Source organism: Ammodytes marinus (genome assembly GCF_949987685.1).
Source record: "Ammodytes marinus genome assembly, chromosome: 5".
In the NCBI taxonomy this organism is placed as follows: Eukaryota; Metazoa; Chordata; class Actinopteri; order Uranoscopiformes; family Ammodytidae; genus Ammodytes; species Ammodytes marinus.
In genome coordinates this window covers 11,553,408-11,577,588 of record NC_137234.1, presented here as the reverse complement: position 1 = coordinate 11,577,588, position 24,181 = coordinate 11,553,408, and the positions used below count along the sequence as shown (strand labels likewise).

Here is a 24,181-nt window from a genome sequence, read left to right as displayed (position 1 = left end):
TCGTCCTTGCTGAATAGTTACTTGCCTCACACAACTATTCAGACCCAGAACTTGAAGATGTCTTGGACGCGTGCAACCCTCCTGGCTCTCCTCGCAGTGCTCTTTGCACTCTGCTGTGAGTGTCTTTGAAGGCTACAGCGTGATGCTAGATGTTTGTTTGTTTCGTATTTCGCAGAGAGGTAAGCGTGGGAGGCTATAAATTCTGTCTTTTAATTCAGAGAACTTTCTGTTTTGTCCTCTGACCCAGTTTCTCCAGAGGCAGACTCCGCAGCTGTGCCCAGCAGCAGCACGGGCAACACCAAAGATCCACAAGGTGAGGAGATACATCATCAGCTGGACCTCTTCCGCGTCCTCTCCCTCTCTCTATCTCTCCCTCTCTATCTCTCTCCCTCTCTCTATCTCTCCCTCTCTATCTCTCTCCCTCTCTCTCCCTCTCTCTCCCTCTCTCTATACATCCCTTAATTATGTTGTGAGCTGAATCTCCACCTGCCTCCACTGCAGGCCCGCTGAAGAAGATCTTCATGAAAGAGACCGATGCCTTGAACTTCTTCAGAAAACGCACCAGACGGGGCGCCAAGTCTCAGGACGAGATTAACGGTGAGTTCACTCTAAGTTTGTTTGTGGCAGTTTGGACCGAGGTCTGACCGGTCTGTCAATGCAATGTGTGTGTTTGTGGTAGTTGTTGCCATCTTTATCTTAACCAAGGGCATTTACAGGTTACAGACACACCCACTTATTTCTTTACTATTAAGCCACGATGGAAGTCATCATGTTGCATCCGAGTTGATAATAACTCAAATTATTGAATTAATTACTGAAACAATTTGTCTCACCTCTTAAACATGAACATGAAAATCAAGCAAATGTTTGAATGCTTGAGGTCTTTCCTAGATATGAGTAATGACTACTGCTCTGAAATCAACAAAGTTATCTCAGAAAAGTGTATTAGATGGCATTGAATCCATACTGTATGAGTGAAACACTTAATGTCCCTTTAGAGAAATTGTGTTGCACAATTGGCCCTCCAGAAAAGTACACAAACACATCAGATGTCATGCATTACATTGCAAGAAAATACGGATGCTGCAACAAAGCACTGATCATAAAAGCACGGTGAAAAGTTTTTGTGCAAAGTCAAAATTTGTAATGCATCTGAAATAAGAGATCAAACTTATTTTTGTCCCCATACATAAAGAGACACTGCATTGTAATGGAAACAGTCAACAGTGTTCAGTTTTTTAGCACAACGACAGATGAAATATTCCTTTTAGTAGCTTGAAATGACTGTCAGAAAAACATGTCAATGACAACCTGATTGTTTTTGTGATGGTGGCAGCTGTTCAGAGTTTAGTGAAGGCGAGGCCTAAACAGAGACAGCCTCAGACCCGCTCACAGCAGCTCTGAGTCCTCTGCTGGAGGCTGAGCAGGAGCCACAGGGCAGCATGGAGCTCGCTCGCTCACACAAACACACACACACACACACACACACGCTCACCTCAAGAGCATATCAGTGAATACTCTCATCACAGGTGTTGGGAAAATTCACATGCTGTACAAGGTTTGACATCCTGGAGTGATTTAGAGGCGCTGTTATGTACAGTTCTGCCAACAGGAAGGTGAGAGCACACACTGAGGCTGCTGCTCTGAACTACTGGACTTGTGTAACATGCTTCTGCGTGCTGGACCAAATGAACACAAAGCGGTGTAAATTGTGAAAAGACTGAGATGGACTAGTGAGTGGGTGAGCGGTTGAGAGCTGAATGTGCTGCCCGACACACTGGCTGAAAGGGGTCAGGGAGAAGCCAAAGTGGAAACATGTGAGACTGTGTTCACTTTGAAGAGCCTCTACCGCTCCACAATGGCATGAAAGCACACCATCTGCCTCAAAGGGGAATATTTGACATGTGTATTAGCTGCTTCTGTGGGCGTATGAGGTGATGCTCAATTTTGAAGCAAAGTTTTTCACATCCATACGCAGACATCGGACTCTTAAAGTCTCTGGAAACCTGATCTAAAATAGTAAAAATTAATATATTATATCAAGGTTAGGTGTTTAAATATGCTTTTAAGAAAATTTGATTGAAAATAAATGATCATACAGTAATTTAAAACGTTGTAAAAAAAATCTACTTTTTTACTGTGTACAAGGTTTTGCAGGACTGTGTGGGCGTGACCATATCAAAAGGTCTCCACGGCAACAGTCATTGTTTTTATAGAATTTTCAGGCAGAGAACTAATTATCGTGATTGGTTCAAAATAGTCGAGCATAGCCTAAAATAAATCGAATTTTTGTAAAGTTCCTCAAACTTAAATGACAATATATTTCATGATACATATGCCTAATTTTTTCAGAATCTTATTTTAATGCATTTTAATCCCCAAATAACAAGCTACTGATGACCCAAAGAGATTGGGAAGTGTGGAAAATACCAGCTTGATTTGTTTGATTCCGTCTGCTCAAGTCTCATTTCAGTTTTTGGATGGTGTCCTCAATCACTTACATTGGAGCTGTATTAGAAATAGGTCTCCTCATAGTCAGTCAGTGTGGACAGAGAGAACAGTTACAAATCATTAGCTGTCCACGTGGCCTTGAGGGTTTTCATATTAAGATATGAAAAGGAAAATGTGAACCTATATTTAAAATTAGCTTTATTTCTATTCACACATATAAGTATATATCTAGTAAAAACAGTGAGACATGACTCATTAGAATTCTTTTTACATCACTGTGGGCTCCAGCCTTGTGTGGTTACTGTGAGCAACTTCTGTGAATCACAAGCTTCGTGAAGGTCACGGGAAGCAGCTTTTGTTCAGATGCGGTGATTCAGTTCTGTGGTAGCCTAGTTTTGTAATGTTAAAAATGTCTTGTGTTGAGTCTGTGTGTGTCTTTACCTGTGGTTAATTTTTGATGCAGTGTATTCCCAGACAAAATGTATCATGTAAAATATCTCATATTTCTGAATTGTACACATGGCTCTTGTCCATAAAAAGATGTGTGTCATTCATAAAAGTAGTTCATTATTATTTAATGTAGAATAACGTTTTGCAGATTGTTGAAACTGTGTAAATGGACATGCCAACAGTGTAGTGGAGGAAACTAATGAAAAACCTTTATAAAACCTTTTTTTAAGGCAGTATTTTAAAACAGTTTCAATATATTTGATGTAGGCTACTGTTTATGTGTCTGATGTCTTTTTTGGTTCATTACACATTCTCCTCAGAAAGTAGAGGTTGATTATGACAACACACTGTCGAATTTAAGTCAATCATCATTTCACAGTGTAAATTCATCCACATCTTCCTCTCCTCTCCTCTCCTCTCCTCTCCTCTCCTCTCCTCTCCTCTCCTCTCCTCTCCTCTCCTCTCCTCTCCTCTCCTCTCCTCTCCTCTCCGCCTTTTTGCAGCTGAGCAGAGGCAGGTTCTGGCTGCGGATGAGCGGAGAAGAGAGTTCCACGAGGAGAAGAGGAACCAGTATGAGAACAACGCAGAAGAGGAGAACGATGGTATGCAAAGCCTGATATCTGAAGTATCTGAGAGCGACGAGTTCGTTCACTCGACCGGCTCATTCTTCACCCACTAAAAAAAAAAACATTCTCACAATCTCCCAGAGACAAACGAGAGGACCAGAGAGAGCACCGAGCAGTGGAGGGAGTTCCACTATGACGGGATGCATCCTCCCCAGGAGTACAACCGTCAGTCCATCTGAGACTGCATGGACGAGAGAGAGAGAGAGAGAGAGAGAGAGAGAGAGAGAGAGAGAGAGAGAGAGAGAGAGAGAGAGAGAGAGAGAGAGAGAGAGAGAGAGAGAGAGAGAGAGAGAGAGAGAGAGAGAGAGAGAGAGAGAGAGAGAGAGAGGTGCCTTGAAAGCTTTAGAGTAGAGACTAGAGATCAGCAGCAGAATTAGAATTTCCATTGTGTTATTAATGCTTGTGTGGTTGACATTGACTTTACTTCCCTGTTGTTTAGGATCTGACAGACCCCAGAAATGTGTTAGAAGTAATAATAATTGATTGATACGTGTTGAAATTATGAACCGTACCTTTGTCACAAACTGGGCTGAAACGCATTTAATGTCAGTGGACAAATACAGAAAATAAGGAAATGTGTTATGTTGGACGTGCTGTAGATGAACACCTGATGATTATTTTCATCATCATCAATTAAACTACTTCTTATTTTAGCAATTCATCGATTAGTCAATGTGTCTATAAAACGTCAGGGGACAGAAAATAGGCCATAATCACAATTTACTAAAAGCCAACAATGATGTAATTCTTCTTACTCTGTCTGATAAAGAAGTAGAAGCTAGTGAATTTGAAGTATTGTATCCTAAATAGCGAAGTTTCTTAAAGTTTATTAATTTTCCTGTTAGACTTCTTGTGAATTAAAACTCCTATAACAGAACTGAAAATAGACTATTTAGAGATGATTGAGAGGTAATGCTGTCAACACACTAACAAGCAGATTTAAAAAATCTATTGAATTTAAAAGCTGGAGTATGAAACCCCAAAACTGAAGCAATTTATTGTTTTCTGAAACACATCGCCAGTTCAAAATTGTTTAAGCCAGTATCGAACTGATAACCTTTTGTAAAATATGTTATTTACTGTATCTACTCAAATATCCTATATTAACTATGTATTTACTCACTTGTGATGACCTTAATTCAATCTTTGTGCATAGTAGTTCTTTAAGAAAAAAAATCTGTATTTAGAAAACATTTATTACTGTAAACTAGCACAAACTAACTCACTAACTTGATATTTACTTTCTGTCAAAGAAGCAGAGCACGTGCAAACAAGCCTTCTTTTTTAACACATTCATCTCTACAACTCCAAAAGCACAATTCTGCAACAATATATAACGAATGCATACCGACAGGCTTTCACTGCTTCATATTTTGCTCTCTGTTGATGTCTTTTGTGGGGAGGAAAAAAATGAAGGGATGACAAGAATAAAAACTCAAGACCCAAACCAAGTGTGTTGTTGAGATTTGTATTTACAGGAATTAAGACGCTCAAAGTCAATAGTCACCACAACATTTGAAGATAATTGAAGATGGCAAAAGCCCCCGGTATCGGGAAATGTTCTGCTGGAGTCTTCCTCCTCCCATTCATGTCAAGATATTTCAAATCAAACAGAGGTACCACAGAGAAAACACAAAAGACAGAACCGTCTCTCCTCTGTGTGAAAATGTCTAGAGAGAAAATGGGAGAGACGAGGAGAAAGAGCCTTTCTGCTAAATTCAACAGGCTGGTATGAAAGCACAGTGATTAAACACAGAGTGAGTGAGCTGTTTTCAGACCAGCCACCTCATGAGCAGAGGCAGACCACGTTTTTTTTTTTTACCACCACGGAACTGTACACTACTGATTTGACGAGGCTTCTCAGCAAAGGGGGAAAACAATCCATTCAGTACAAGTAACATTACACTTATACCGTCAATAAAGCTGGGTTTAAAGAAGGAAAACATCATGCCAGACTCTCCCAATGGCACATATGCAGCATTTGGAGTTTTTTTTTCTTTTCTTCTTTTTCAACCATTTTCACCATCATCCTCAGCAGCAGCGTCTGATCACTCTGGAAAAGGAGGTTTTGGTTAGCTTCACGTCAGAGCACATCCCTGAGAACTGGTCACAACGCAACAACACATGGTTGCCCTCCTGTGGTCAACAAGGACTTCACAGTCAAGTCAAAATGAATCAATCAAATAAAAGAGCAACAAGTAACAACTATTAGATACTGTATCTTTAGCATTCAATTCAATAGCTTTTTTTCTCTCCTAATAACACATTTACACATTTATGCAAGTGGTATCCTTACAAAAGTCTTAATATATTGTAGGAAAATAAATAATCCAATACACTAGTGCAATGCACCGGCCCTCTCAGCGACCACAGCCGCAATTGAAGCTCATATTTCCTGTCCGCATTTAAAGCAAAGAGATCACACACACACACACACACACACACACACACACACCACTGTCTGGAGTGATGACCCTGTAACCATTGTAGCAAATACCACAGCGAGATTAACAAGAGCTGTCAAGACGACGATAGGGTTCAGAGTGCAGATGATGTCACAATTATTCACCACAGCTTGAAGCTTACTGTATACAGTATTTCACTTGCATAACATGACTCCACTCAACAGTTCCAGGGGCAGGATATTTACACAAGGCATACAGCGGAGCATCAATCCCAACATAGCAGCTTCAATAAAGAGTTAGTGTGGCACTTCCCAGACACCAGCCGCTTGTTTATCTGCCAGACAACCAACATCCAGGCTGAACATGGCTTCTTCCACATTATAAACCTCTGGTGAGCACCTTCCCCTCTGCACTTCCAGTTCGGCATGACAGTGGGACGGGGAAGCAGCGAGATGGGTTGTGGGGTAGGGGAAGGTATATGGCCGTGCTGGGCCATGGTAAATGGAGCTGAGCAAAACCGCTCCTATAATTCCTCCCAGAAACAGATTGGGAGGTTTGCGGTACGGGCAAACTGGGCGAAAGACGTCGAATCACGAGGCCCCGGGATGGTTTATTTCAATCCCGGTTCAAAGCTCTGTGGTCTCCCAGCTCACCTCCCGCGGGACCTGGCGTCATTTGGTCCCCGTGTGGATGACGGTAACGGTGGAGGGACGAGGCCGCGGCGGCTCGGCCACCACAGAGGGTTCCTCTCGTGCTGGAGAGGTGGCGTGAGAGTCCTGATTGTACACTTTAGTAGCAGAGGGCAAAGGATCCATTGGAGGACCTGTGATGGAGAAAAAAAAAATGTTCAGCAAGTTGGAATTTTATTTGACAAGCAAGAGAATTACAAGTTAAAAAGGACACGTCTGGAAGTTTTCAATTTTTTAATTATTGTCAACAAATCCCATGAAAAGCCCAAGTTCGAGGTCTGTGTCTGACCCATTTATTTAACTTTCTGAAACCGACAGTCCGACATAAACCCAGTCATTTCCATGACAACTGAGCAAACTATCTGCTGATGAAAAACCATAATGTGGTTGAAGACTCAGGAAAAACATAGTAAGAGTTCAGATTACTTTGTCGAATCTAACGATGTTTTATCATTTTCATTACTTTGATTAATCGTTTCATTAGTTTTATGCTTGGCTGCTTCAGTCCATAAAATGTGCAGCCTATTATTTAATTAAACACTTTCCCAGATCCCAAGGTGACGTCTCAACCAGAAAAAACCCAGTTATTTTCTTCAAATGATACAAAACAAAAGAGAAGCTCAATATAATCACATGTGAAAACAAGTTGGAACCAGCAAATCTTTGGCTTTTCTTTGTTTGTGGATTACTTATACTTAAACAAACATCAATTAGAGATGTGGTCCTGCCTGTAACAGATCTTATGTTAAACTAAATGGCACCAGTAAAATGTTGTGACCACATGGCTTGTTTCAAACTCAAGTTTGATCTGTTTAAATGGAAAATAGCATGACGAGTCACTCACAGTCCTGTAAGGAGAGCGGGGCGCTGTCCACAGACTGGCTCTTGGCTGGAGCTCGACTCTGGGGGTCGGACACCGAGTTGGTGGTGTGAATGTTGCTGCCAAAGCTGGTGCCGAGCTGCAGGCGCCTCATGTGGCGGATCACAGCCGTCGCATTAAAGGCTTGCTGTGAAGAGAGGGTGTAAACAGACACATGTAACACCAAAGACAGATCCCTTGACACCAGTGTGTGTGTGCGTGCGTGTGTGCAGTAATATTTAATAAACATATGTCTTGTGTTCTCACCCTCCATTTGCTTTTGGCAAAGTTTTTCCGCATCTGTCGACTGACTGACTCGTGTATGTTCTTGCAGAGAGCAGTGTCTCCAGCAATCCTGAAAATTAAAGTCAAGTGCTTTTAGATCATGTAAATAACCATTCACAGACACACACACACACACACACACACACACACACACACACACACACACACACACACACACACACACACAGCATAACCCTCACACACTCTCCCGCATTCTGCCACATTCCTCATAATATCTCTGTATGAGGCCTTTTAAATGAAAGCCATTTCTTTCCATTATGATACCTTCCACTGCTGTCACAAGCCACATATTTGTATCAAAAGGACCACCTGCCCAGGACCCATGTGATCCATTTCTGTCAAACAGAACTATTCATATTGGCCACCTCAGTCGGAGACAGCAGCCCACGCCATCTCACTCTCATTAGCCGGGGCTCAGCCCTGGGAAGACATCCTAATTGTTCATTAGAGCTTCCACATTCTTCAAGGATCCTTCAGGACGCCAGCCACTAATTGGCAGCCATTTATTCAGCAGATTTCTATCTAAAAGGGCCTGGTGGTTTAGAGCAGAGGTGGGTTCACGGCTCGCAGCCATGGCGACAGATGACAGTGGGAGGACATGCTCTCCATGACAAATGTGTAAGCCTGGCAATCTGCGTCATACTGCTGTTTAAGATGTGTGGTTGTCTGTGATTGTCTGGTTGGTGGCGCAGTGTGGCAGTGTTTAGTTTCTCACCAAGGGTGCTCAAGAGCCTGATCACATGTGTATCTCTTCTCTGGGTCCTTCTCCATCAGGTTTTTGATGAAGTCTTTGGCTGTGGAAGGAATTAGAAAAAAGTTCAAGAACACTTCCAGCAGAGAACATGTTCGATACTCACTGAATGACATTCAGTGATGTTTTATTTTACGGGTCCTGCCATTTCATGAAGAATTTCCAAAGAAAATCTAGATATCTGAACTATGTTAATACTGTAGAACCAATGACATACTTAATACATTATTTGAGTTTTTAAAGAGGAACTACGAAATATTAAAGTGGTTGTCGAAAGCTAATTAGAGATTAATAGGAGGCGTAAAACAAACTAGAAAATTCCCACGGAGACTCCTGTCTCTCGCTAACCGCTAGCCTGGCATTTTCTGCACCCCCTATTGGTTGAGCTCATAATGCTTTGATGAAACTATTGACAAGTGCTGACGACAACAAGTGCTGACCACATTCTGTGAAATTAGGGTCGTTGGTCAAACAGTTGTGGCAAATTAGGAGCTAAGTCTTGCATTGCGAAGACCTTGTGGCCATTTTCTTTGTTGAGCGATCTTGCTCAGCTTTGATAGACATGCGTATGTGAGTCCCCTAAAGGCTGTATACCAAATTTGGTGATTATTGGTTGAAAATCCAAAACATAGATGTAACATGACCTGAATTAGATAAAATCAATCCTGGCGAACCTTTTTGGTCCAAGAGTCATTTTTATAGAGCACATTGAGCTGAACTTGTGTGTTAAGTTTCAAGCTCATTGGCCTTGTGCAGCGAGGGGCATGGCTTTTCAAACTTTGTGTTTTTGAGATAAATGGTTTTGACATTTGTGGTGTCCCCTTTGGGTTGGCCTCCTAATGCTTTGGGAGATGTGCTACCACACATGTTATACTGAGTGGAGTATGATGGTATGATGATTGGCCAAATGGTCAGTGAGTTATGGACAATTACCTGTTAAGCACAGTATGAATTGAGGTTTGATGTATCTTGTTGATTGAAAAAAATATTGGGATCTGTAAATGAGTCATTCACTTATTATCAAAAAGCACACTGTGCACACATTGGTCATAGCTCACCAGAGTCTGATATGTCGTCCCAGTACGGCGCGTCAAACTCATAGTCGGCCTTGAGAATCTGCTCAAAGAGCTTTGAATCGTTCTCGTCGTAGAAAGGAGGGTAACCGCAAAGCCTGAGGAGATGAAGATAGATGATTACACAACAATCGCTCCGTGCTAGTGCCGTCATCCATCTGATGTTAGAAACTTTAACCCAAATCTAAAAGGGATTAACTCTGGCCTAATCTCATTTCACTGGCAGTTTGATTTTTATATAGCATGCGACAGGAGACGGTTCAGAGGGATTATAGAGAGTAAATGGATCAAAAACTATTTATTTTCTTATGATATGGAAAAAATAATGTACACGAACATAAATTCATGTTGTATATTCAAGTTGTTGATTAGGAAAAAAAAAATCATAACCAGCACCAGGCAGAAGCCTCATTTGTGATGGCATCAGAAACTTTTCCACCTAATTACCTTTAAATTCATCCCACCTAACCAATGGATGACGACACTAGGGATTTTGTCTTCGCTAACAAGCGATACCGTTAATTAGTTTGGCAGCTCTCCATTGAGAGCTTTGTAGAGTCTTTACAACAGGAATAGTAGCTGAAGACATCCTTCAGACCAAAATCTTTGACCTTCCAACATTGCCTCTGCATCTAATGGTGTTTATTACAATGTGTGGTTTATTCCAGGTTTATGATGAAACCATATTAGTTTTTTTTGGCCACTCTATTTCATACTATGATTTCGATACATTTAGCATCAAAACAGTAGTACAGTATTTTATTGAGTAATGTATTTTAATGTGTTCTATGTGTGTGTGTATGTTGGATGTGAGTGGACCATCTGAGTCCTTAATAAAGATTATTATAAAACAACAATCAGAACTAATTATCAAATGTTACCATGAAACATTGAAATAATTGTATACTAAAAAATATTCTATACAATAAATAGTACATAATTATGATCATAATATACTGATTTAGCAGTTAATATAACAAAATGTCAGACATATTCACCATTGTCAATTGAACCTGTCACATTGAGGCATCACTGCAAACTTAAACTTCCTTATAGACTTCAAAATGTTTTCCCTGCTTACAATCAGGACGTAATATGGATTTGGTTGGGAAATTACGTTAGATGGTGAACATGGTAAACCTATTAGCATTGGCACTGTGAGTATGTAAGCATGCTAACCTCAGGATATAAAGTATTGCTGTGCCTCACAGAGCTGCAGCCTATTTAATTTTCTTGTTATCTTTGTTATTAATAATCTGTTTTATGATGTTGGTCAGGGTACTCTTGATTAAAAGGTTTTTCAATCTCAATGAGGGATTCCTGTTGTTTCTGATCTGATTTAGGGCTTCCTGTTTAAAAAAAAAGCTCATAAATGAACATGTAAGTCAAACAAAGAGACACACAAATTAAGCTCCAGTTGATGACAATATTATACTTCAAAGCGAGCACTTACAGAATATAAGCGATGACCCCGATAGACCAGCAGTCCACAGCTTTACTGTATGGCTTCTGAGCCAAAACCTCAGGAGCTGAAATAATGAAATTATTGGTCATAAAAGATCTAATATTCTTCTTGCGAAACAATGCAAACCATGACACAAAGGCTAAATGAGTGTGTGAATGTTTGGTGGTTTTCCAGTGGCAGATAACTGGGGTTATCCTGCGGCTACTGGAAGATTAGATTAGATCATGTTTCGCAAATCAGTGCATCTAATGATCTTAGAGATAAGTTTCCATCAAAGCTGGAAAGAGGTCAGACGGCCTCCTCACCCACGTATCCGGGAGTCCCACAGGCGGTGGCCATCACGTCACCTGTTCCCTCCATCTTTGACAAGCCAAAGTCGCTGATCATGATCTTTGATTCATCGCGGGGACTGAAGTACAGCAGGTTCTCGGGCTGGAAATAATCTCACCGTCAGACAAAAAAAAGACAAATTCATGGGTTGAGTGTGTGTGTGTGTGTGTGTGTGTGTGTGTGTGTGTGTGTGTGTGTGTGTGTGTGTGTGTGTGTGTGTGTGTGTGTGTGTGTGTGTGTGTGTGTGTGTGTGTGTGTGTGTGTGTGTGTGTGTGTGTGTGTGTGTGTGTGTGTGTGTGTGTGTGTGTGTGTGTGTGTGTGTGTGTGTGTGTGTGTGTGTGTGTGTGTGTGTGTGTAAGGGGGGTTAAGATTATTAGTTATACTGAGAACAAAAATACCTGACATTTAAAGTCACCAAGCGCTCTAGTCACATCACCCACAACTTAAATAGCTGGGATTTCCCCCCTTTTGAGTAAGACTGAAGAGTGGCAAAGTTCAACAAATAAATGCGGTTGATATTTTTGTGAGGTACTATGTTAAGAGTATGAAAATTTAAACACTGTTTCACCTTGAGGTCTCTGTGCACGATGCCCATAGCGTGCAGATAGTTGACAGCATCCAAAACCTGTCGAATGAGACGGCTGGCGTCCATCTCTGTGTAGAAGCCTTTCTCCACAATGCGGTCAAACAGCTCACCCCCAGACACTCTGTCAGCACACAGAAAATGTTTCAGAAAATACATTTGTGGTTACTGCGCATGCTGCATGCTGCATGATCGCGACATCATTGGTTCTATTCCAGGCAGCGACCTTCGTCACATGTATTACCCTCCATCTCTCTTTCCCCATGTTCCTATCTACTAACTAAAAATGTGTTGTGTGTTCTGAAATGTCATAGTGTTTTGACCTTCAGGGCAACTGGATGCATTTTTCTCAATTACTTTAAATAACAAAAAAGGCAAGACACAAAAAGTGACTCAATAAGTTGTGGCATGTGACTATTTTCAATGACAAAAGGCACTCACCATACTGTATATAAGTGAGACTTCAAGGCAACATTAACGCACTTTGCAGAGCCACACTGAGGGCAGATAATTGCTGCCAAAATTGCTGGTGCATTAGTCATAAAAATATGTAAAATGATGTGGTGAGAAAGGTCCCTGAAATAAGGATGACATCTATACCTCACATATGAACAGAAACGACAAGAAACTATAGCCTTAAAAAAAACATGACATTAACAACTCTGATAGCGTCAACAGACTCAACACAAACTATAGCTGACGCTTTTAAAACATTTGGAAACTATAGTTATTCCCTTTCTGACGATCTACTCTATGTTGGAAAAATAAACCCTTTTTATATATATTATTAGGACCCGTTAAGGAATTGCCAGTATGTATTGCGACCGGGGAACATAGGACCCTTTTTGGGAGAAACGGGGAACATAGGACCCGGGGAACATAGGGATGACCCCACCCTAACCACCCAGCTGTGATGCCTGAACCTAATAGCCAATTTCAGGAACATAGGGCCGTGGAACCAAAGGGCTGTGGGACCAACGGGCTGTGGGAACATAGGGATGACCCCCCTTGCCCCCTGTGGGTCACTTTATGGTTCACAGACAGATAACCCTGAGATAAGCATATTTCATTTGCATATTTCATTCATCTTTAAAGCCCCACTTTCTTTACTCAGACATTCATCTGAGGACAAAAAAGCCTCAAGGACTTCACAGATACTTATTCAAGCAGAAAACACGGCACGTCGTTATCATAAACGACCGGCCAAGTGGAGGACAAAGAACTGACCTAAACAAACAATGTGGCGGGTTGATGGCACTTACAGCTGCATTATGAGGTAGAGGTGGTTGGAGCTCTCGTATATGTCGTCCAGAGCCACGATATTCTCATGTTTTATCCTGGAGAAAAAGAGAACAGAAAACTCACTTCTGTGTCAGCCTCTGTTCATGCTAATGAGGTGCAATAATCCTTTTCTTCTGTTTCTTCTTTGTGTGTGTGTGTGTGTGTGTGTGTGTGTGTGTGTGTGTGTGTGTGTGTGTGTGTGTGTGTGTGTGTGTGTGTGTGTGTGTGTGTGTGTGTGTGTGTGTGTGTGTGTGTGTGTGTGTGTGTGTGTGTGTGTGTGTGTGTGTGTGTGTGTGTGTGTGTGTGTGTGTGTGTGTGTGTGTGTGTGTGTGTGTGTGTGCACTTGTGTTGTGTTCAGGCTGGTCAGAACTGAACCTGCAAGGGGGGTTAGAGTAAACCTATTGTGTGTGATGAAGAACCAGTGCCGAGGGGATTCTTAGAGAATGCTAATCGATGAGTCATGAAGTGGTATAACCCCGTTATAGCACCCAAAGAAAATAATATAGATGCTGCTGGGAGTCTGTGTCCACGCAAACGACCAACAAGGTTTCAGTATAAAAGAGAGAGAGGGAAAAAAAGCCTCTGCAAGGAGATATGCAGATGACAGAGCGTGCTCACAAGGGCAGGTGGTTGAAAGGGAAAAAGGTGGGGGTGGAAGAGGAGGAGGCGGAGGCGGAGGCAGAGAGATTCTCAAAGGGCCAAACAACCTTCACAACTTAGTTTTTAAGTCCAGAATGAAAATAAGGTTTGTGTTAGAAAGAAAAACACACACACAGCCATGTATGACTGGGGGGGGGGGGGAACGGGATGAGAGTGATGACACTGTGAGACAGAGAGAGAGACAGAGAGAGAGAGAGAGAGAGAGAAAAGGAGGAAGCCAAATTTATAGCAACTGTAACCAGGCAACAACACCCAACAGCTGGCATGCTCACTTCAAGAGTGACTGATAACGGAGCCTCTCTGGGGAATTACCCATCAGGCCCTGGAGGAGGAGGATGGAGTGTCACCTGGTGTCAGTGCAATCCTATCACACCAATGTGTATGTTGGTGAGTGTGTGTGTTTGCACACAGCAAAGACCCAATATGGTGGATGGGATGGGATTCGACATGGGAGTCACTTAAGCCTGACAATGGCTGTTAAATAAACTGAGTGGCATGGGCATCCAGACTCTGAGACATTACTCAAGTGTAAGAGACACACACACATACACACTCGCGCTTCCCCTGAGGACACCGAGAGGTGGTGACCCTCTCTTAAATGCTGTTCTTCTTCTGCAAACTCCCCCGCGGCTCACTCAAGCGGTACCTACTTCCTAAGCACAGCGATTTCGTTCTCGATGCTCGTCTCCTTCCCCTTCAGAGCTTTTTTCGGGATGCACTTGATCGCGACCATCTTACTCGTGGTCTTCTCCCGAGCCATCACCACCTCGGAAAACGCACCGCTGCAAGAAAGAGAGTGAGAGAGAGAGAGAGAGAAACATGTCAGTCCTATATGCACTCAGGCAATATTGACACAGAGAGTATCGCCTGTGACTAGATGGAGGCCACTCAGAGGCAGGCAGACAGGCCAGAGTACACAAACAGCATAATGTGGATATTTACTGAGAACTGGCAAAGTCTCCCACTAGGGCTGACAGCCTTCTGTGTTGGCGTATGCTTGGTGCTCGTGTGCAGTGCAGCCAAAAGCATAGCAAACACTTTTAAAACCTCTACAGAAAAAAAACATCCATTTAGTATGAGGTGAGATAGTGTGTCTTCCTCAGCCATCTGTCTCTCCATACATGAGAAAGCCTTAAAAGAAAAAAAACGTAGGGGAATATTTGCTCGAGCATTTCGCATCTGTTGCTATGATACCACATTCAGCCCACCTTAATAAATGTGGCTGAGCAGGCAGCATGATTGCCCACTCCCCCAACCTTCTTGTTTTCATTAAACACCTTCACAGGCACACTTTCCCCTTCCATGCACCCTCAGCAGGGCTTGATGTAAAGATTTTAAAAACAAAAAGAAAGGGATCGCTGATTTGAATGTCTCTGGGTCATGTTCACTGGACCAAAACATCTTATAATAAAAGGCTTAAATGATCATTGATCCACTGATGAAGTTGTGTCTTTAATGAGTCTTTGTTTGTCATAACATAATAGATAAAACATTCAAACTGAGGCCAAAGGACAGGTTTTCTGTGTTTTTCTGTGTTGCTGCCGTACCCGATATTTTCAAGCAGAAGGAGTGGGTCTGACATGGGCAATACTACTTGTACAGCAGTAGGGACTTTCAATGACATACAGTGAGTCAAAGGTTACATATTATGGGCACATTACATTTTTCACACTTTATTGTTCACATCGCAGTCAAGAGGACACCAAGACCATTTCTGTGTGATGCCAAAAGTATATTTAAACAAGATATTTATCTTGTGCTAAAACCGTCTCAACGATTTTTCATAGGTATACCGTATAGTACTAAAGAACTATCATCTTCTAACCCAGATTTTCTTTTTTAGTAATCTGTTGTCAATATGAAAGAAAAATTAAGGACTAGCCCAGCAAATAGGAAATAGGCAAATAGGCTTTCCGTTTTTTACCATGTGCCTTCTGCATTTGTTTTCCCGCCTTTAGGTTTTTAGTGAACTGAAAAAAGTGTTGGATCCTGGTCAGTTTGTACGAAAGTTTAGAAAAAAAGTGAGGCAGTGAAAAACACCTACAGTGATCAACGGGCTTACAAAAAGCAAGACGGCCGGCATCAAAAGGTCCATTATCTACTCAATGTGAATCAGTTCCTCCCAACAGGCTCTAAACTCAGCGCTGTTTGCTGCACTAAGTCCCAGTGAGGCCATCAAATCCACGCTAATCCCTCGCTCAACCGTCACACGGCGAGTTCTGGGGGGGAGGGTCAGTGTGAGCCACGACACATGAACACAGACCGTGCACAAACACATTACCTGCACGGCCACAAAGCACCGGCCCCAGGTGTGATGAGGTGAAACACACTCACTGCAAAACTGAAACAGAAACTATGGGGCTCGGAGCATGTACAACCCCTTGACTTTCACCTCATTCTGACTCACGGTGTGGGACAATATGCAAATTCAAAGGCTTGCATTAGTAAAGGGAGTTGGATCTCTATACTTAATGGCCTGTTACAGCACTATCTTCCCACCACAGCTGTTGCCAGGAGGACAACATCATTTCTATTCAGCACGCGCCACCGATTCCCACAGCTGTGTTGAGATGAGGAGAAGCACAAACTTTTCCACCGCCAGCACGCTGAGCCTGTCAAGAAACTTTCTTGCATGGGTTTTTTTTTCAGTGCACGCTCCTCCGCTTTCTGCAGCAGGAGACACACAACGATGAAAACCACAGGAAGCCTGTGATGATCTCAGTGAGAGAGGGTGGCAGTGTGAAGCACCATCTTTGTCCCCCTGCTCACCACACACACTGACAAGCAGCAGCATCACTTCCTGTGAATGACAACATGACAGGTTCCAAGCCTGTGACTTCCTCGCTCTGTCGGTGTACGAAGCGTGACACGTCGAGCTGCTAGCCCTAAGAGCCTTCAATCTTCCAATTATTAATTCACAGGACAGAAGCGGTGCGATGTCTGTTAAAGACATGCATATGGTGGTGGTGCTACTGCCAATGTGCTGTATCTGCACACATACGTACATACACAGTGACACATCCACAACAAACCCACTGTACAATAGAAGGTAATAATTAGTTATTGCATTTTCACTAGCAAGAATCGATTCAATAAACAGCAATACGATAGTGGTTAGTGGCAGCGCTGCTTATCTCAACAACCTACGAGCACACCAAATTCACCTTGGAATAATCCTAGCTGTGACCTGGAGTGGCGTTAAGTGATGAGAGAAAGCTCCATCTAAATTGAACCCTTTATTGAAGCTCCTCTCAATCTATTATATTATGCAAGAACAATATGATTGCATGCCTGCAGAATGTTTCTGACCCGTCACAATCAAGTCAGCACACTGACTCATTCGGTTGAATAATAATAGCTGAATTTTAAGTTCTTCCCAGAAACAGAGGGCTCCGTCTTCACAGCTCTTGGATCACTGTGTGTGTGTGTGCGCGCACGTGTGTGTTTGTGTGTGTGCGTGTGTGTGTGTGTCACAGACTGCAGTCGCACAACACCACCACCACATTAGGACAGCCAAGCCAAACCGGCTGACTAATTTGAAATGTGTATGTTGGCTGCTCTCTGTCTATAAACCTGCGGCTGATGCTGCAGATGCAAAACCAAGCTGTGTATCAAACAATCATCCAGGAAACTTTTTCTCCAGGCAGTGGCCCCAGCTGGGAGTCCTTATGGTAGACTATTATAAAAACCCATGGATGGAAGCTGATGGTCAAAGTAATTTTTCAATGGGGGGGTGGGGGGGCACTTGCAGTGTTGAGGTATTGTTGAGTAATCACGTTGAATCATCTTGTCTAAGATGCATTACTGCAGCCTGTTACGCAACATATGGGATAGAAAAGTCCAGACTTAATAATCCAGGTTGAGCTCCCGTCAGTGTAACCTGCTGAGCTCAAAGTCACCTTTCAACAGCTTAAAGCAGAAATATGACCGATGAGGTGATAAATGATCAACATTTTCATCAGAGTATAGGAAGGAGGGGGCAAGCAGACTCCCTTCTTTACACTTACAAACTAGTGACAGAGACATGCTGGATATATTGGACTATCAGCAATTGTCCTTATCACGTGTTCAATTATTCTGATGACGGAGTAACTCTTTATTTACTAACATTTACTACCAACATCTGCTCAGTTCAGAGTTTTGCAGCGTCAAGTGGACAAACTACAACGTACAACAATTTAAAAATGGTCCAATATAGCTTGGCGGATACTGGATTTCTGAGGCACATAAACAGAAAAATAGTTTGTCAAGTAAGCCTTAACTTTGGTTATTAAACATTGTTGTGTTACGTTTGTCCTTTTAGAGTTGATATGTAAAGTTGATGTCAGGTCAATTAATAATGGCAGAATGATATGTTGAAAAGCATTTCTAGATCCATGGCCTAGGCCTACTCCATTACAAATAATTGTCCTGCATTCAAAATGTCACAAGGAAAAAGCATCGATGGGAAAATTAATCATGTTGCGGGCAAAATGGCCCCTGTCAGAGTGTAATACATTTAGTTACCGATTCAAAATTAGAGAAGCAGCATTTTAAAAGGTGTTGCTATTACTATAGCAACGTACAAATACCTCAGAGCAGTACTTGTGTTGCTCTGAGGTCAGGTTTTCTGTCCTTTCGGGTAAGATACAGCATTGATCTATCGATGCAGGTAAAACCCTTCCAATGGTGAGAATAAAATCCAATGAGAGAAGCTGGAAACTATGTCTCAACAGTACAATGGACCTGAGGCTAAAAAAACGTGCACTTTGTGTTCACCACTAAAGATGGTCCGTTCAGAGTGTTGTGAACAACTTAAAACATTACAAACATCTATCCATCCTTTGAGGGAAATGTTTGACCGAAGCCACAGAACAGCCCGTCAGAGGGTTGTGAATGATCTTAAAGAGGACCTATTATACTACTTTTCTGCTTAATTTCTTGTTTTACACTGCTATAGAGCAACCTGACACGAATCACATCACAAAAAACTATGTAGATTTTCGGGAAGCTCTTTCTCTTATTTTGGCGATCCAGCATGCCCTGTAAACACTTTGCTTTTGACATTTCCGCCCCCTCCCCTCCCTTCCTGAAAACCCAACTTCGTTGTGATTGGTTACCTTCCTTCCAGAACACTTTCAGTGGCGGGAGGTGCGAGCATGGACCTATAAGGGCGCGAGGCAGACGCGAGTAGGAAAGTGGCAGCATTACCATACATGGAAACATCCGCGTGGTGACGAAACCAAGTTACATGCGACGTCACGATGTTACAAAGCGTCAAGCCGCTTTGAACACGTGACTTCTCGACTGGCTAGAATAGTGTCTAGTGCTCTGCACAGACACCCCAGACGGTAAGCAGGGAATACGTCGAAATGCATGTACGTCATTATTTGATAATCTAGTATGGTTAAACATGACTATAAATCATCATAACAACGTTTATAGGTCATAAAAGTCAAAAAGTATCATAGGTCCGCTTTAATAATGGTGATTACTGCCTCCTGTGCTCAGATACAGTATACAAGGTAGTCTGGCACACTTCAGCACCTTGAGTGCAGTGGATGGTACTCTATGGCTCTGTAGGCATTTCCCTGTGGTGAAAGGGGGAAGGGAACACAAATGGAAGCTCTGAAAATCACTCTGTATAAAAACATACTACGCATTAGCATGGTGAATTATGTGACAATGTATCATTATATGGCCGATGACAAATTACCTCCTCCCACAGTAACGGTAGCTGGAGGACAGTGGTGGAGGTGGGGGTGGTGTGAAGAAGGTAGTGTCTTCTTCAGAGGCAGCTACTGAAGACTTCCATCATCCTTGTTGCCTAGCTGCCATTTTCACTGCATCAAGGACACAACTAGTCTCTCTACACAAACTGTGTTTCAGAAAATGCTCAAAACACGGAGGCAGCAGCAGTAACTTTAATGCATCGTGGTGGACAAGCGGGGGGCTTTGTCAGAGCCACAGCCAGTTTCAGATTTGTTGTAGAGAACTGTTTATTCATTAATATCAAACTCAGAAAAAGGGAAAATGTTCCTCTTTGTTGGCAAAAAATAAAGTACAAAGACACGGCTGGCTGCTAGGGACAATAACTGACCTGAATGAGTCAGCTATAGCAGAGTTGTGTTTGGCGCTGCAGAGGGGGCACACAGAGGACAACTTTGGCACTTTAATCTATGAAAGTGGGATTTTGGAAATACCTGAGAAATCACTTAGAGGGCATCATTTTCAGATTGCTTTTAAGCTATGCCATTTAAAATAAATATGTTCATGCACATGAATAAAGTAGAGCCCAAGCCGTCCTTGATTTGCTTCAGGGTTATTAGCTATAAAATGATAGATAAGAGATTAATATATTATTTTTTTCATGCATTTTTGGTTCACTTGTATGGCTGTAATAGCATCACCCACAGCAGGCAAAAGAGTTGAGGTATTGTAAAAAGAGAATGAGGAGAGAAACATTTTTTTCTACATCCTTATTCATCACGTCACACTATGTTACTTGTTTAAGTAGCTCAGAAGCAAATTGCGTTAACATTTAAATTATTGGAATGATTGACAATTGTGAATTGGCAAAACTTTAAACTTTTTCAAATGAATTGCTTGAAAAGCTGTTCAGCTCACTAATGTACAGTTAAATATTGATTTCCGGATTTATTTTGAATTGCCATAAAGGTACGCTACATCTCTCCATTCATCCTAAACCCATCATGAAGTCTTGACCGTTGTATCCCCCACCAATAAAAGTATATTTTTAACGCAGTTTTTACTGTTTTTCACAATAAAACCGTTTCCTTACTTTTACACAATAAAACACGTGTTTCCTAACATAATCTAAGGTTGAGTGACTCAACTTTGTTTTATTGCCATTTTAAGAGTTTTAAGAATATTTAGTTTTAGATGATTAACGGGATAATATCATGAATAGCAGTTTTGGTAGGGATAACTAACATGACATTTCCATAGCTTCCCATGCCTATTCTCAACCTCCCCACTGGGAGCAGCAACACACCTGATGCTGCACACTTACAACACTGACCTCTCTGGGATCTGTGAAGTTGCATGTGTGTTGAGGTTACTTAGTTTACTTCCAAAAGGCCCCTTCAGCAGATTAAGGGCCTCAAATTAGCCACAAGGCAAGTGGCTGTGAGGCAGGAAGGAGGACTGGCTAGTGACCAAGATCTTATTAGCTCACTCACTCCAAAGAAAGCAAAGGGAAGAGTTTGGCTAATGTGTTACTGACACCGCCAGATTCCTCCTCCCAAACGCCTATCAATAGGCTATCTGATCAGTCAACGTTCACACGCACAGGCCAGCCTCCAAAGGTGCCGACGGTTGAGATCTTTTATAGTATGTTCTCTTGATTTTTTAAATTTACACTTACCAATTGATTCAGAAACTCAAATAAGACTGTCAGTATAACTGAATAATGCAGATTGTGAACATTAAAGGGGATAAGTGGAAAGACACATTTAAATAATCTTGTGTGAGTTACCTGCTTGTGTTAATTGACAATAAAGAACTTAACTTAACTTAAAGCGTACGATCAGGCAGAACAGCCCTCTGTTTTTAAAGCTTTTGACTAATATTGCTGATGTTAAAGTTATAGCTGGCGAAGGTTAAGCTAGTTTGAACTACTTTAGGTTGCTGATTTAGTTATTATTTAAATCTATAACATCACATCATATTCCCTATTATTAACAACCACAGGCTAAATTATATCAAATAAATCCTAAAACGAAGGTAGAGTCAGTACCTTCTTAAATGTAGTGTAGCAGAAGTATAAAGTAGCGGAGGGGAAAAGGAAATACTCAAGAAAAGTACCTACAAAGTATAGCACTTGAGTAAACTTTGTTTTTTGGAGGACAGCTTTTCAGTTCTGTTTGGCACGGACTAGACACCCCAGAGAGATGATCCCTTTTGGACGCTGAAACCAGACAGGAACCTACAGTTGAAAGGAGGAAGAGGAAGAAGATAATCTAGGTCTTTCTCCTCTGACCAACAGTCCACGCGAGTCCATGTTTAATCCTCAAGCAAAGCTGCAGGCCTTCTGAGTTTTTATCTCCCACAGGTGGCCTGTTAAGAACCTAGCTGTGCCAACACGGCACTCCCTGATTAAGACACACTGGTAAACAAGTCTTAACTTAAGGTCAATCAGGACGTGCTGAAGAATATCTAACAAGGGGGAACCAAGATGTGACAAAACTGGCCAACCGGAGAGGTGCGCTGCTGGGTTGTGGGGGCGAGTGGGTTTGCGTTTCCTCCAACCTAGCCATTGTGTGTGGACAGTAAAAACCACGATGATTCACTGGTGTTATTCACTGGCTCTTGACACATAAATGAAAGCCTTGGTGGGGATATCAGAACTGCCTCCAGGTAGGAACGTCTGACAGCTTACTTTTTAACAGCTGAAGTGCGCTTTATGAATCATCCAAGACGCATGACAAAAAGACGCATCTCAGGAATAAAAACAGAAGACAATGGAGAATAGAGACACTGAGTTAGTTTGCATAAAATCAGCTTACGAATATTACAACAGAAAACCACAACACGTCTGTTTCATCATCTACAAACGACCGGGTTCCCTGTGCTCTCTGTGACTAGAGACCATTTCTCTCAGCTTGACACCAGTTTCCTGCGTCCAAAAAAAAAACATATTTCCCCAGGGAGACTCCTTCCTCGACACAGCCCTTCCCCGAAACACAAACATCAACACATTGAAATCATTATCTCAGCCAAGGAAAGGGCGGATTTGTCTTTAGGGGAAATGAGGAATGAACCCACTATTAAATGTGTGATAGCACCAAAGTGCAGTGTTGACCAGCTGCAATCTGTGTCTTGTTGTATTATTATTCTTATAGCGCTGCTATAACAAAAAACATTTTATTAATTGCACTACTGGTTAGATGCTAAACTGCATTTCGTTGTACTCGTTGTCCTTACTTGTGCAATGACAGTAACGTTGAATCTGAACCAAGCGCAATGGATCACAGTACTGACCGCAGAGACTTGTTGCTGCCATATGAGCAAGGCCAAAGCTTTGACTAGTCTCCTTACTTTGGCAGTTCAGGGTCTTTCCTTCAAGGGGAAACATTTATGCTCTCCTCCTACAGCATAACTCTTTAAAAGAAGAAAAGACATAAAGTCAAGCAGCACTAAACGCCGGACCAAAATAAACCTCTGGAATGTATTTGCCCCTTGGTCCAGGAGTGAAAAACTTCTACTAAAAGTGCTCCCTGAACTGCAAGCACAAGAACACAAACAGCTGAGCCGCAGAGTGTTTGCCATACAAACAAAAGTAGTATCTTTCTGTTAAACCCACACATAATGCCTCCCAGATAGAAAACAGTTCTTCTGTTTGAAGACTAAAGAAAAGAGACTGAACATGAGAGTCACATCATCACAGATGGAACCTCCCCTCTTTATTTGGGAGCTGATTTCTGCAAGGCACACATTGGCCCTGCTGTCTCTGCCATGAGATGTCATGTTGTACACAATACATGGCTGCCTCCTTCAAAAAGTTCCATGTACATGCTTCAGACCCTGATCTGACCTGATCCGTGGGAAGAATAACATTTTGAAACACACACACACATACACACACACACACACACACACACACACACACACACACACACGCTGCAGTTGCCTAGTTTCTGAATGAACTGACAACAAAGGGGCATCACAGTTGACTCACAATTAAAATAATATCTCATTGTCTAAAAGGGCTATAGGTTCAAAATACCCTCAAGTCTCTCTCTATCAGTGTCACCGAGTATTTCTCCGTTCATTCAACAGCTGTCAGTCTACTTCTCATTTCCGTCAAAACGCAATGATGTATCATCGATGTCTGCCGCTAATTTGAAAAACTGTATAAAGTTTACAAGTTTGTCGCCTGTGATGCTGCTGCTTTATCTTGTTACTCACGTCCCAAGGACTTCCTTGAAGTCAAATATGTTCTTGATATCATCGACATGCTTTTTCCAAGATACATCGCTGGACTCTCCGTTTTCTTTCGCCATTTCGCACCGGGGTGTGTAAGGATGGAGGGGAAAAAAGAAGAGACGCTGCTGGAGGATCACCACAGACGTCTCACAGCAAAATCCTAAAAAAGAAAAGAAAAGAAGCGCACTTCTGTATTTCGCCAAGGGCTTCCTGGCTATTCGTCTGAGCGCAGACTATCTCGTTTCCTCAGCCCCATGCATGCAGCCAGGAAAGCCCAATGAGGGGGAGGTAGGCTGTGTCCTACCCCGAGAGGTTATTTCACTAA

At 42.1% G+C, this 24,181-nt stretch overlaps 2 protein-coding genes across 2 annotated transcripts; one reads left to right on the top strand and one right to left on the bottom strand.

Annotated features, from left to right (window-relative positions):
- Positions 1-57: 57 nt before the first annotated feature.
- On the top strand, positions 58-3,706 carry ucmab (upper zone of growth plate and cartilage matrix associated b; the record flags this gene model as incomplete). The annotated part of the gene is made up of 5 exons (XM_080028668.1): positions 58-115; positions 248-313; positions 502-597; positions 3,405-3,503; positions 3,609-3,706. 5 exons carry the CDS (start codon positions 58-60, stop codon positions 3,704-3,706), a joined length of 417 nt encoding a protein of 138 aa, XP_079884794.1.
- A 1,345-nt stretch (positions 3,707-5,051) lies between these two features.
- On the bottom strand, positions 5,052-24,055 carry camk1db (calcium/calmodulin-dependent protein kinase 1Db). The gene is made up of 11 exons (XM_080027081.1): positions 23,839-24,055; positions 14,580-14,711; positions 13,251-13,325; positions 11,974-12,112; positions 11,381-11,507; positions 11,064-11,139; positions 9,596-9,708; positions 8,502-8,580; positions 7,748-7,835; positions 7,466-7,628; positions 5,052-6,755 (listed from the first exon to the last, which is right to left on the bottom strand). The coding sequence occupies exons 1-11, from the start codon at positions 23,931-23,933 to the stop codon at positions 6,604-6,606; spliced, it is 1,239 nt and encodes a 412-aa protein (XP_079883207.1). The 5' UTR covers positions 23,934-24,055; the 3' UTR covers positions 5,052-6,603.
- Between the last annotated feature and the right edge of the window lie 126 nt (positions 24,056-24,181).

What these genes read in the sequence shown, in the direction of transcription:
- camk1db (XM_080027081.1), bottom strand. Translation starts at nt 23,933, where the DNA reads ATGGCGAAAGAAAACGGAGAGTCCAGCGATGTATCTTGGAAAAAGCAT. An exon ending in GGGGTCATCGCTTATATTCT is followed by an intron (nt 9,709 to 11,063) that starts GTAAGTGCTCGC and finishes TCATCTCCTCAG; the next exon opens with GCTTTGCGGTTACCCTCCTT. An exon ending in CAGGCTCTTGAGCACCCTTG is followed by an intron (nt 7,836 to 8,501) that starts GTGAGAAACTAA and finishes TTTAATTTTCAG; the next exon opens with GATTGCTGGAGACACTGCTC.